This window comes from Anabrus simplex, chromosome 5 (genome assembly GCF_040414725.1).
Source record: "Anabrus simplex isolate iqAnaSimp1 chromosome 5, ASM4041472v1, whole genome shotgun sequence".
NCBI lineage: Eukaryota > Metazoa > Arthropoda > Insecta > Orthoptera > Tettigoniidae > Anabrus > Anabrus simplex.
This window is the reverse complement of record NC_090269.1, coordinates 342,887,969-342,902,093: the sequence shown is the minus strand read 5'-3', so window position 1 is coordinate 342,902,093 and position 14,125 is coordinate 342,887,969. Positions and strand designations below refer to the sequence as shown.

At 37.0% G+C, this 14,125-nt stretch overlaps 1 protein-coding gene across 3 annotated transcripts in view; it reads right to left on the bottom strand.

Annotated features, from left to right (window-relative positions):
* Positions 1-14,125, bottom strand: part of Setx (Senataxin) — a 491,296-nt gene that overhangs the window by 420,403 nt on the left and 56,768 nt on the right. For all 3 annotated transcript variants that reach the window (XM_067147633.2, XM_067147634.2, XM_067147635.2), the window contains exon 4: positions 10,652-10,792. In XM_067147633.2, the coding sequence (XP_067003734.2) occupies positions 10,652-10,792 (141 nt within the window). The remainder of the gene's footprint in view (positions 1-10,651; positions 10,793-14,125) is intronic.

Here is a 14,125-nt window from a genome sequence, read left to right as displayed (position 1 = left end):
AGCACTGGTAGGAAATATTGTCAGAGACCGTGTCGTCAGAAAATGTCAGTAGATTCTGGAAAATGTTCTCTGTAAGAGAAGGAAAGGAAGAATTAAGATGTTGAACGCAAGAAGAGTATTCTGTTTACGTTGTTTAGAACAGATGAGGACTTGCATGTTTGTTGAAAGTTGTTCTTTGTTATCTACCGTTGTGTTGTTAGCTGCCCTTCTGTTGGCTCTGAGTCTCATATCGTAACTGTGCTGCAGAGGCGGTAGTGAACTCGGAGGGGAAGGAATGGGGGAGTGTGGAATGGAGGCGAGGATGAGTGGAGTTAACTGTGATGAGGCTGACAAAGGGGCGGAGTTATCAGTTTTGCTGGAAGTAGGCCTAATATCTGTAGGTATGGGTGGAGTATTAGAGTATAAAGAGTTAAATATTATTAGGTATCCTAAATTTATTTGAACTAACTGTCTTTAATAATTTAGGCGTTGCTTCATGTAACATGCTTTTACTGTCTGCGATGTCATTAAGATTCTGTTCCTTTTTATACGTCTGGTCTAAATAGAAATATAAACTTTCTAGTTCGTTCAACATTCTTCCTTTTTCTATGTTTCTAATTATTGTTAGGTCTTTCTCTATGGATTCAAATCAGTGACCAGTCTCCCTTATATGCAAACTCATAGCTGAGTATTTTCTATGTTTTTCCGCATTAACATGTTCCATGTATCTTGTCATAAAGCTTCTCCCAGTCTGTATAACATATGAAAAATTACACTGTGTACATTTGAGTCTGTATAGTCCTGATCCCAAGTAAAGATTTTTGTCATAATTAACTTTTTTAAGATTAAAGAATATGGATTGGTTAGTATTAGTAGTTCTAAAAGCTATATTAAATAATGTTTTCTTGAACACGTTAGTAATCTGGTGTATAGCTGGATTATAATAAGCGAATGTAGCAAACTCAGTTTTCTTGGTTTTTTCTGGTATCAGATTTGTGGATAACCTGTTCTTAATTTTATTGATCAGACTATTGATCATTCTTATTTTGAAACCATTCTGTTTAGCAAGATACCTAATATAATTAAATTATTTCTTCAAATTCTTGGGAGATAGAGGGATTCTAAGTGCTCTATATATTAGACTGTGAAAAGATGCTTGTTTATGTGAATTCGGGTGCAATGAAAAATTGTTTATGGTTGTAGATGATTGTATCGGTTTTCTAAATATTTGGAAATCAAGAGTATTATTCTTACGCTTAATAGTTACATCTAGAAAATTCACTGAGTTATTGAGTTCGTCCTCTTTTGTTAATTTCAAATTGGCTCGATTTCATTTAACTTATCTAAGATTTCTAGACTATTAGTGACATCTTTGTTTATAATTACAAATGTATCATCTACATATCTCAACCAAAATCAATTCCTTTAATTTTTGCTATTATTTCGTTGTGTTTGATTGAATCCATGAATATGTCGGCAAGGATGCCCGATATTGGGTCACCCATTGCTAATCCATTCTGTTTATAAATTTTATTGTTAAATGAGAAGTAATTATTGTCTAATACAAAAGTTAATAATCTAGTGAATTCTTCTACTTCCATTTTACTAAGATTACCGTGTTCACAAATATTATCATGAATAACATTAACAGTTTTATCTGTCGGAATATTCGGGAACATATTCACTACATCGTACGAGCACATTGTCTGATTTGGACATATCATAATCTATAAGTTTTATTTCGTATTGATTATATTCACAAATATGAAGTTTTGAAGCTTCCACCTAATCAATACATATCTTTATATATTATTGTTCTACAGTACTGATTTCGACCTTGTGAAGGTCATCTTCAGCTGACAACCATAACATACAATTAAAACATCACAATTTTTTTTTTTTTTTGCTACGGGCTTTACGTCGCACCGACACAGATAGATCTTATGGCGACGATGGGATAGGAAAGGCCTAGGAGTTGGAAGGAAGCGGCCGTGGCCTTAATTAAGGTACAGCCCCAGCATTTGCCTGGTGTGAAAATGGGAAATCACGGAAAACCATTTTCAGGGCTGCCGATAGTGGGATTCGAACCTACTATCTCCCGGATGCAAGCTCACAGCCGTGCGCGTAGAGGCGGTAAAACATCACAATTAGAATGTCACATGACATGGGTGAAAACATAGTCATTACAATTGTTCTAGCTTAAATAATCGTCACAATAACTGATATAGCAATTAAAAACTTGACATTACTACATGTACATGAATGATGTATGTTAAAATACGTTTTTCTTAAATTATAAAGGTGTCACATAGTATGGATAAAAACGATATCAATTTGCAAATGTTTTTCGTCAAATAACATAAAATAAACTAAAGGAAGCACGTCGCTAAAACAACAACTTATCTACATTTATATACCGTATTTTATGGTCAATTCAATTTAGCATAAACTATAAGCTTTGTGTACATATCGACGAAGTCCCGCACTAAACACCAGACAACTACCTGATTTCAACGGAAGTGTTCATATTACTTCAAGAAACTCATGCCATTATACCAAAATTAGATGAACACGGCTGATCATATAACACAGCCGCATATACAACACGCCGCAAGAATTAATTCGTACTTCAAAATGTTTTATTCATCTACCAATAAGTTCTAATGTGGAACAGTGGACACTTCACAATTCAAGAACATTGAACATATATCACCTGTGCACATAATAGTATCGCAAAGTTTTAACTCTCATACCGATTAACTAGACGAAAAACATTTGCAAATTGATGACGTTTTTATCCATACTATGCGACACCTTTATAATTTAAGAAAAACGTATTTTAACATACATCATTCATATACATACAGTAATGTCAAGTTTCTAATTACTATATCAGTTATTGTGACATTATTTAAGCTAGAACAACTGTAATGACTATGTTTTCACCCATATCATGTGACATTCTAATTGTGATGTTTTAATTGTATGTTATGATTTTCAGCAGATGATGACCTTCACAAGGTCGAAACCGGTACTGTAGAACAATAATATATAAAGATATGTATTGATTAGGTGGAAGCTTCAAAACTTCATCTTTGTCTGATTTGGACGCACGCCAAACTTATTCAAAATGTCACAGAAGTCAATGGAATTTCTTAATGGTTGTTTATTATTAAAAGTGAAATGTTTTTTCAAAAAATTATGAATGTATTTGGAGACCTTATACATGGGGGAATTTCGGCAATTGATTATCGGTAGAATCGGAATATCTTTTTCATGTATTTTGGGCAAAGCTCTAGTCACTGGGAGCCGAGGATTCATATTGACAAGTTTTAGTAGATCCTGTTCGGAAAAAAGAGATGTGGATCTTTTAAGTAAGGCCTTTAAGTAGCGTTGAACTTTAGTTAACGGATCTTTAGTCACTACTGAGTAATTGTTATTATCAATAAATCTTCAGTTTTTTTTAAATATATGTATCCTTATCCATCAAAATGATTGTGCCCCGTTGTAAGCCTTGGTTACTATAATATTGTTATTTTCAATTTTCGATTTCATGTTTTTTATTGTTTTCTGTTGTTTAGGATCAAAATTGCTTTAAATCTCTTGAGGTAATCTGGGCAATCTCTTCTTTAACACCAATCTTATTTCGTTTTGTACATCACACGGGAGTTTTGATATGTTCACTTCCGCTTCTGCTATAGTGTTAATGATGTCTATTTCTCGGTCTTTATTAGGCCAATTGTGTTTTGGACACCTTTTAAATAGCTCTTTGTCTCTTTCCGTAAATTGTACCTTGGTCAAGTTAACTACCGTGGGAGTAACAGTGTCCGGTGGGCCTTTAATTTGTTCTTGCATCGTTTGTTTACTGAGACGTATTTGTGTCTCTTTCAAATTATTCATTTTCTTATTCAATGTATCCTGTTTCTTACTAAGTGCATACATTAGTTTGTGTTCCATGTGTTGATAAACTGACTGCCATTCTAATGGAGCTAAATCCTGAGTTACCGCTAAGTGAACGTTACAGTATATAATTGCAAATTCAATTTGGATTTCTTACTGTAATATGCCTTGATTTCATTTTTAAGCCATAATTCATATACCTTATTTTGGGTTATGCTATGGCTTGGACTACTTATGTTCTTACTTTGTGTTGATTTAAGAAATCTAGGTACCAATTTTAGTCTCAGACATTATTTACTAATTTACAAATCTTTATTTCCAGATTGAGAAACTTATTTAATCTACATCATGCCTGGTTGGCTGTCACATTACATGTTATAAAAATCATTTTTGGTCTGTATTGAAAATTTTACAATTCAAAAATAATAAAGGTGTTCTATAATCCACCTATTCAATACCTTATTTCCACTTATAGTGGTTACATAAACAGACTAACAGTTATTTGGGACATGTTTGGCCCTCAATTTAGGGCTTCTTCAGCCTAAAACAATCAAGAGTACACATAATATTACATATGGAAGCTAAAAGTTTAGCTAGTTATTAAATTCGGTACATATAATGTGAAAAATGATACATTATAAAAACATGTTAATGGAACACTGTCAATGATTATACTAAAAACTATCTTGTCAAAGACTAAAACTTCTTCCATTAAAAATCTAATTGAAATGGTTCAAACGAAATTGTTAGTGGAATATCAATATGGTAATGACATAATGCTAATGACATGAGGGCGTGAACACAAGCACAAAAACGAATGTCATATGTACAACATGTTCAAGGCCGCTGTTGAATTCGTAAATGAAGGTACTAAAACATTCAAAGGTAGATATATATAAAGGTGAAACTGAAGCATCAATTGAATTATTGTAGAAGTGGCCCTTAGCACCGGTAGGAAATATTATTGTCAGAGACCGTGTCGGGAAATGTCAGTAGATTCTGGAAATTGTTCTCTGTAAGAGATGGAAAGGAAGAATTAAGATTTGGAAGGCAAGGAGAGTATTCTGTTTACGTTGTTTAGAACAGATGAGGACTTACATGTTTGTTGAAAGTTGTTATTTGTTATCTACCGTTGTGTTGGTAGCTGTCTTTCTGTTGGCTCTGAGTCTCGTATTGTAACTTTTATTAAGTGGTATGTTACAAACCATAACTCTAATCTTTGTTCTGTATTGAAAACAGCTATCTCACTAAGTTGTATTGAATAAGTGGGGTTATAAAAATACTCCTTTTGTAAACTTAGTGATATAAGTGGTATGTTCCGAGCTGTCAGTGGAGAGATGGCGTGGAATGACGTCAGTAGATGAATAAGTCTGAAGATCAAGTTGGAATTCATCAAGAGGACAAATTGGGGCAATTGTTCCTTTATCGGAAGGGGAGTTAGGGATTGGAATAACTTACCAAGGGAGATGTTCAATAAATTTCCAATTTCTTTGCAATCATTTAAGAAAAGGCTAGGAAAACAAAAGGCAGGGAATCTGCCACCTGGCCAACTGCCCTAAGTGCAGATCAGTAGTAACTGATTTTGACTGAATATTAATAAAAATTAGCAGATCAGTAGTGATTTTGATTGAATATTAATAAAAATAACTTAATGGACAGTCATTTGTCTCTGTCAGTTGAGCTGAAGGCCTACCACACAGTAAACTTTATCACTGATTTCATTTGAATTATTGTTGTCTTGTGCCACCAAGTTCCCTGTTACCGGCGTGATGTCATTCCAAAGGATGTCATCTTCAGTGCCATGCACTTCCATCAAGAACATTCAAGATCACATATTTTTGAAACTTCAAGAAATACCGTCGTTTTGTTCCGGACTATAGGGTCCAAACCAACGAGCTAGAATATAATACATAGAGTGACTATAGCAGCTTGATTAGTGCTCTGGGCGGAGGCGAGGAAAATTACGGCCGCCATAATATAAATGTACCACCTAATGACAACAGCCACCTTGAGCTATTTGAGTAATCTCACATGTGTGTCAAGTGCATAATTGATAGAAATTATCTTGTAGTTTGCCTTTATTTATTGTAGCGTGAATATGCCTACATTCTGTTTCACATGCTTTGTTCATTTCTTTTCTAAAGAAGGCTACGTATATTTAAAGATTATCTTAATTTTCGCCACTGTAAACCACAAATTCTCGTCACAGGTTCTCGAAAAATAGCTGACTAGGCAGTGGGTGAATAACATGAAGAGAGACAAGTGGTATCCCAAGCAGCAAAGTACACTCTGTTCAGAACATTGAAGAGCACTATATGAGTGTGCCAACCCTTGTACCATTTCTCTACAGGGTCAGATGTTTAGTTAATAATAGGAGGTGTTAGATGCCCAAGGCATTACCAACAATTTAGAAGCGCTCTTCTCATCCATACGTAATAGGGGAGGAAATATGAACAGTCCCATTGCAGAACAATTCAGATCAGCATACAGGAAGTGTTTACTGGGACAGACTGACCCATTGACAGGAGGTGATGCGTCTCTTATCAATATACTATGGTGCCTTCTGATGACAGCACCTCTACTGATCATGATTGCTGTGCTACAAATTACAAGTCATTCACCAAGTACTCTGAAAATGTTGTTGAGTACACAGCAGGAAATGTCATCCATGACATGGTAAAGGAAATTTAATGCCATGACTGTCTGAAGGTTATGTTTGCTCAGCATTCCGAAGAGAAGAAAGAACTTATTGCCTAGAAAGATATGAAATACAGTCTCTTTATCCAGCTCATGATATTGTGAAATTGTCACGTGGCTGAAAAAGTGTTTAGAAAAAAGTCATATCGCAAAGATGTAACATAAATCTTATGTTAAAGTTCTCTTTTCAGTTGCAGGGCAGTTGTTTTACAGTAACGATAATTTATATACTGCTGCCGAGTTCAGTGAGGAAACCCATTATGCCAGCATGACAAAACTTCTCTTAAAGCTGCATTTTAAATCAGACTGCACCACGGATACAGAGCTTTTATGCAAGAAATGAAACCAGTAACCATATGGCAGATAAACATAAAATTAATACTTTTCATGGGACAATGAATCAGAGCTAGAAAATATGTATCGGTTCATGTGAATGAGCGAGCTGTTTCGAATCAAGAAATGTGACTATTGATAGGTCTGTGACCATTGTTGGATGGCAGTGTACACAGATCAGTGAAGCTGCAGAAGTCCTTGTCGTGTGATGTTGTTTAATTTTGGTATTGTTGTCATTTTGGGTAAACAAAAGAAACATTTAAAGACTGAAGAATTTATGTGAATTAGAAAAAGTTTATTTGAAGAACATATTGAAAGTTATTTTCTTTTAATTATTGAATGAAGAAGAATTACTGAACTAAATTGTATTATCATTTTATATTCGGTACATCAAGAATTGTAATTTTGAAATGTGTTTGAAAAATTTAAAAGGGTCTTTATTTTTGAGGCAACCTGTGCCGCATGTGTAAATTTTTGATTGTGAAATTGATGTGTTTCGTAAATCTCTCTTGAATTTGCTCATATAAGGAAATGAAATTTCATTGGTCAGAATAACGATCTTTCCTATTGGTGAATATGAAAATCTAGAGAGATTCAGTGTTCTTATTGGCTATTTGTAATCGTACGATTTCCGGTTTTGGGCTCCTTGTGTGAACGATGCTTACTGTCCGCGTCTTTGAATTTGGATCACTGCAGCGGACGGATGCAACCGTCCCACCTTCGGTCCCCATCTTTCACGGTAAGTGCTAAGTTATTGCATCATAATTAATTTAAACTCATTCTTGTGTTTCGGACCTTTCTCACTTAATTTCGTGATTATGTAGAATTTTATTGTGTGTGCCAGAGTTTCCTCTAGAGTCCCACATTTACCAAAATTGAGCATCAATATGACTTGGCTGTTAAGCTAATCCGCAACGTGTTGTTTTTGGAGGCAAACCTTCTTTTCTGACTCAGTACTTAGTAGATAAAAGTAAATGTAACACTCTTTCTTGAATTAATTTTTTGATTCTTTTGAGGATGCTTCCTTTAATTCTGTGAACTTAAGTTAAATGTGAGCTTCTATGTCAAAACTTTGTTTCATGTCCGAAGAGCTTGATTAGATTGCCGGTTTGTTTTGTATGTCAATTTAAATATCCTTTGTTTTAGTGTGTTAAGTATCAGCTATTCCGCCATATATTTGTGTTGTTTCATTTTAAATTGTATTTTTCATTTTGTTGATTATTAGTCTGAGGGTGATTGTTGTGAACTTTTTCTCCCCCATATCGTCATACTTTCCCCACAGACCTCAACAGGGCTCCTTTCACGTTCCACAATCCTTTCTGTAGTTGTCGTCGTTAGGCCTGTAAGTTATATTTACATTGCAATGTAGCACCTGGGGCGTCTATAATAATAACAAGAAGAATAAGAAGAAGAAGAAAGGAAAATAGAAAAAAAATATGAATAAGGAAAATATCAATACAGGGGCGGGTTCACATCTAAACTTTGGAAATGAGATGGTTAACTTATCAAAATCAAACCATGCGCAAGAGTTAATTTCATATAATGTTTAGTCGGTTAAAACCTTGATTTAATCTTTCCATAATTTCATTAAATTCCCTGGGTTGCCTGTAGATGGTGTATGAGTGGACATAGCATTGGTATTTGATTGAGTATCAGATTCTGAAATGCTGTCAAGAGCAGTTGCATGTTGTGGTAAGTTTTTAGTAATGCCTGCCTGTGTGCTTCAGGATGAGCTTTACTAATATGTACTTTCATGGATTTATAGGACTTTCCACAGAGATTGCATCTTTGTTCCCCATCTGAAGAATTTATTTTATTATAGTTGGAATTATTATAAATTTTGAAAATTAATCGCTGTCTGCAAAAACATAGCAAAATAGATGGGTTACCCAGTTCAGTAACACTGTAATGTATAATCTATACATTAAAGCAATAAAAGTAAGTTCATATATTGCAACATCAAAAAAATGTTTACAAATTACACAGTAAGTCCTATAATATAATTATCTTATATGTCACATATAGATTTATAATGAATAATGAAAGAATGTATATGGTTCAGATGAAAAACAATAATATTAACATAACCTACTTCATGCGTTGAATGGATATAATAAACACGACATATATATATCTGAAAAAAAGGGGGGGGTAATCAATAGTTGTTGAGAGTAAAACTTAGGTGGGGTTAACTTCCTGTGCAATATCTCTCTTTGGCAGTACGCAAATATTCAACATACAATCAACGCCAAGCAATGTAAAAGAGGCAAGATGGCTGGCTACCCTCTTAGCCACAAAATTATCTTATGCAAATAGCTAAGAATTTTCACAATAAAAGCACTGAATGACAGATAACAACAAACGACACACAAAACACATTGACAAATCGTACAGATATAAGAATAAATCCTACAAGAAGCAAAATGCATTAGATTCCAATAAGGTTACTTTCAGAGGAAATCTTCAGCAGCAAACAAATCTATAGCCTCGTTAAATATTTTCAAATTTAATCCAGAAAGGAAGCACATCTACAGTATTTATCAGATACCGGTATTTAAAAAAATACATGAGGGTTAGGGTATAAGTTTTGGAAACTATTTTTTTTTGCATGAATGCAGGATCTATCACATGGAAATATACAGATGGCAGTGGAGAGCGTAAGGTGTCGTGGAATGAATGAATAAATAATGCCGAGCAGGTTTACCAGCTGTAGGATATAAATCAAGGAAACTGTCAGCCATGAAATCCTCATGCTGCATAATATTTGTTCTCTGAGTGTACAGAAACCATTTCAGTAAACCCTCAAAGTAGTCCCCTAGATCGTCCACAACACATTGCCAACAATGCGGGAGACATCGAATACGAGTCATTTTGCAATTTTGCAATCTTATGTTTCTCACTGTTAGCAATGTTGTCTCATGTTCCAAACCATCTCCCGTGCAATGATTCTTTCACTGTGGGGATGAGGACAAAATCGCCCGGAGACAAGTCTGGTGAGTATGGCGGGTGTTCCAGTACTTCCCCCCACCCAGCGGTGAAGTTGCCTCTATACAGCGTCCGTTGCATGCGGTCTACAGTTGTCATGGAGAAGGATAACATTGGTGAGAAGATTCGGGCATTTGTCCATAGTGCACGACATAACTCCCAGGAGGAAGGTACTGTGGTACGTTGCTGTCATCATTGTGTCATACAGAATGAAGCGACATGCAATCATGCCTCTAACACTGTAAGCCACAATGACTATCAACTTCACAGGAGCAGGATTTTGCCAGGACTTCTGTCTCCATAGTGATCCACCATGTTGCTATTACGAAGACTGGCATTTGAGCTCTGGTTCATGCACTCTGACCCGAAATTAATTCGTCACATCCATTCTGCACAGAGCCTGACTCACTACTGCAGTACCGTCATCCTGAGCGTGGTACCTTACCATACAATATGTTTGTATGACGTATTTGCGTACTCCTACAGTATAATGTATTTAAGGTTCATTTTCCTTTATACTTACAAAGAGGAAAATGAGCACAACTAAAACTGCTCTGATGGACTGCACATCCAAATGTGGCTGGGAGGCGTGACCAGTCTTAAGGAACATAACTGATAGGGAGAGCATTATCAAATAAACGGTACTGTTTCTTAAGGGACGATAAGTAACAACAAAAACAACAATATGTACTTAAGAATTCTCACAGTCATACTCATTATCCACGAAACTAAAACCATCCAAAAAGAGGAAACTTACCTCCTCTTGTAGCAATTTAAATACATAACATGCTGAGGATAGGACTTCCACAACACCAAGACCAATTTCATCCCCAGGTTCAAGAGGAATGTCTCTGTTCTTAAGTATTTTACTCTGGTTGATGTATGTGCCATTGGAACTCTGAAATGACAAGATCAATCATATGTATTATTGTTATTAAAATAAAACCGGAAGACAGCGGTGTGAGCATTCGATCTATTCGTAAAACTCAGACTGAGGCGATTCTTCTCGAGTTTAATAAAGACACACAAAACGAGAACAGGGACAATTTTAATAAATCTTTGAGAGATGTCCTTGGAACGAATGGCGATGTGAAGACTACCTTGGAAATTCGGGACATGGACTGTATCACAACTGCTTTAGATCTAGAGGAAGCTGTAAGGCATGATCTTCGGAATTTTGAAGGAGAACTGAAAGTCTCAATTAACAATCCAAACAGCAGAGGGCAAAAACTTGCTACTATTGAGATAGAAGATAAGGAGTCTCAAAAACGTTTGGAAATTAGTGAAATTAAAATACGATGATTGGATTGCAGAATTCAAAAAAGGATCATGGTACCTCGCTGCTTTCAATGTCTTTCATATGGGCATCATGCACGAACCTGCAAAGGTGCAGATAGCAGCAAACTTTGTTTTAGGTGCAGAGAAGCCAGGCATCGGGAGGCAGGTTGCAAAGCAAATCCGAGATGCATAAATGTACAGACATTCATGTTGATGAAGCTAATCAAAGTCATGTTCTTGGCTCAGGAGCCTGCAGTGCTTTGTGGAGCTCTCGAAAAGGCTAAAACTAGTGGTGCCGGGCTGAGTGGCTCAGACGGTTGATGCGCTGGCCTTCTGACCCCAACTTGGAAGGTTCAATCCTGGCTCAGTCTGGTGGTATTTGAAAGTGTTCAAATACGTCAGCCTCGTGTCGGTAGATTTACTGGCACGTAAAAGAAATCCTGCGGGACTAAATTCCGGCACCTCAGCGTTTCCGAAGACCGAAAAAGTAGTTAGTGGGACATAAAACAAATAGCATTATTATTATTAAAACTAGTGGTAGGAATGCAGGTTATTTAGGCAAATATGCACAGAAGTCAAACTGCCAATGATCTTTTGACACCGGTGACCTTTAAGATAGGAGTCGACATATTTCTTCTTAGTGAACATTATCAGGACAGGGCCCACCCAGGATGGTTTGTGGATAATTTTGGGACATTTGCAATTTGGATACCAAATTTGGGTAAATGCCAAGTATCAAACCAAGGATCTGGAGACGATTTTGTTTGGGTTCGCACTGGTAGATATACTTTTGAGAGCTGTTATTTCACTCCAAATGAATCAGCACTTGATTTTCAGGTGGATGGCCTAGAGGATGTATTACAAGGGTTTGACAACAGTTTGATCGTTGCTGGTGATTTCAGTACCCATGCACTAGCATGGGGTATGTCACAGTATGACTCTAAAGGGCGCCGAACCATGGAGATGGCCACTAGGTTGTGTTTCATGGTCAACCTTTCGACGATGGGGCTGTAGAGGAACTATACCAGATGTGACTTTTGTATCTGAGGACATCATGTCGAAAAAATTGACTGGGGTGTGACTGAATAATACACAGGAAGTGATGTATGTATGTATGTATGTATGTATGTATGTATGTATGTATGTATGTTCAGTCTTCAGCCCTGAGGCTGGTTGGATCCTCAACAGCTCCGCCATCAGCTGCCATAGATGGCCTAGGCATCACTGAAGAGGCGTACTAGGGAAATGAGGAGTGAGGTAGTTTCCTGTTGCTTTCCTCATCGAGCCAGAAGTTGCTATTACATATCAGTCTGCCAAGCCCACTGAAATGCATGCACCAACCGACCCTACGAGCAACATTTTCACACCATTCATAGCAGGGACTGGCTGCACAAGGAATGGCATTACTAGCATCCCTGCCCTAAATGCAGATCAGTAGTGATTGACCTCAGTCACTTTCATATTGTCAAAGCCAAGTATAAGGCAGAGACAGATCAATGAAAGTAACAAAATTACTTTAGCCCATACCAGAAGACATAGTGCACTGTAAACACAAGCTCCTGCCAGCAAAGGCTACAGGAAGTGATAACCAGTACATTATTTTTCGTGTCCTTCCTAAAACTCCACAGATGAATACTACATCGTATAAACCAACATGGTGGAATATAGAAAGTATGGACACAGATAAATTTATTGCTGTCTTAAGAAATGAAATGGATAGTATAACAGAACAAAGTTGTTGTTATAAAGGGAAAGTAGCAGCTGAGAAATGTGTTGAACTCACCATGCAGCTTATTTGGAGAGCATGTGATTTGTCCACGACTCGTAATACATTACGAAACAGGAAGTAGTTCTTCTCCCACCACCACCCTCTCTGGTGTTCCGTAGGGCAGTGTCCTATGTCCCCTTCTTTTTGCCCTGTTTATTGATGACCTTATCCGATACTGTTTCTCACCATTCATGTGAAATCCTTCTCTTTGCAGATGATTGTAAAATCTTCAAGCAGATCAATTCTCCCACAGATACAATCCAATTGCAGAATGCACTTGATTCAATGTCAGGTTGGTGTACTACATGGCGTCTTAAACCTCATCCCACTGGGTGAGTTGGCCGTGCGGTTAGGGGCGCACAGCTGTAAGCTCGCATCTGGAAGATAGTGGGTTTGAATCCCACTGTCAAATGGTTTTCTGTGGTTTCCCATTTTCACACCAGGCAAATGCTGGGGCTGTACCTTAAGTAAGTCCACGGTCGCTTCCTTCCCATTCCTTAGCCGTTACTGTCCCATCGTCGCCATAAGACCTACCTGTGTCGGTGCGACGAAAAACAAAAAAAATAATTTTTAAACCTCATCCCTCCAAGTGTTCCGCCATTTCGTTCACATTTCATAAATCCCCCGTTCTACAAGAATATCACCTACTGAACCAACAGATTACGACTGTTGACAATCAAAAAGACTTAGGAGTGCATTTTGACAGTAAACTGTCGTTTGTCTCGCACATAAACAGAGTCACCTCATGTGCAATGTCACTCCTTGATTTACTCTACAGGTTTTCTGACATCACAGATGTAAATACCCTCCGAGTATTCTACGTTTCCTGTATCTTACCGATTGTTGAATACGCCTCTCCAGTCTGGTCCATGTACAATCTTTTTTCTGTGCTATTGTCAGAGCCAGGGTCCCTGCATGTCGCAACTTAAGGACTATCCAAGTGCTTGGGAAACTGAAACTCAAGACTTTTTCTGCTCAGAGGGAAGTAGCCGACCTAAAGCTGCTATATAAAGCAGCTTATGGTCTATATAGGTCTCCAGATTTAGTTTCATTATTCCTACTCCACGTCCCATCCCATAGTACCAGAATGAAAACCCTATACCATATTCCTTACTCCCAGCTTGCTCTCACCCAAAGGTCCTTTTCTGTATGTATTCCAGCAATGTTTAATACCTTATCTATCAA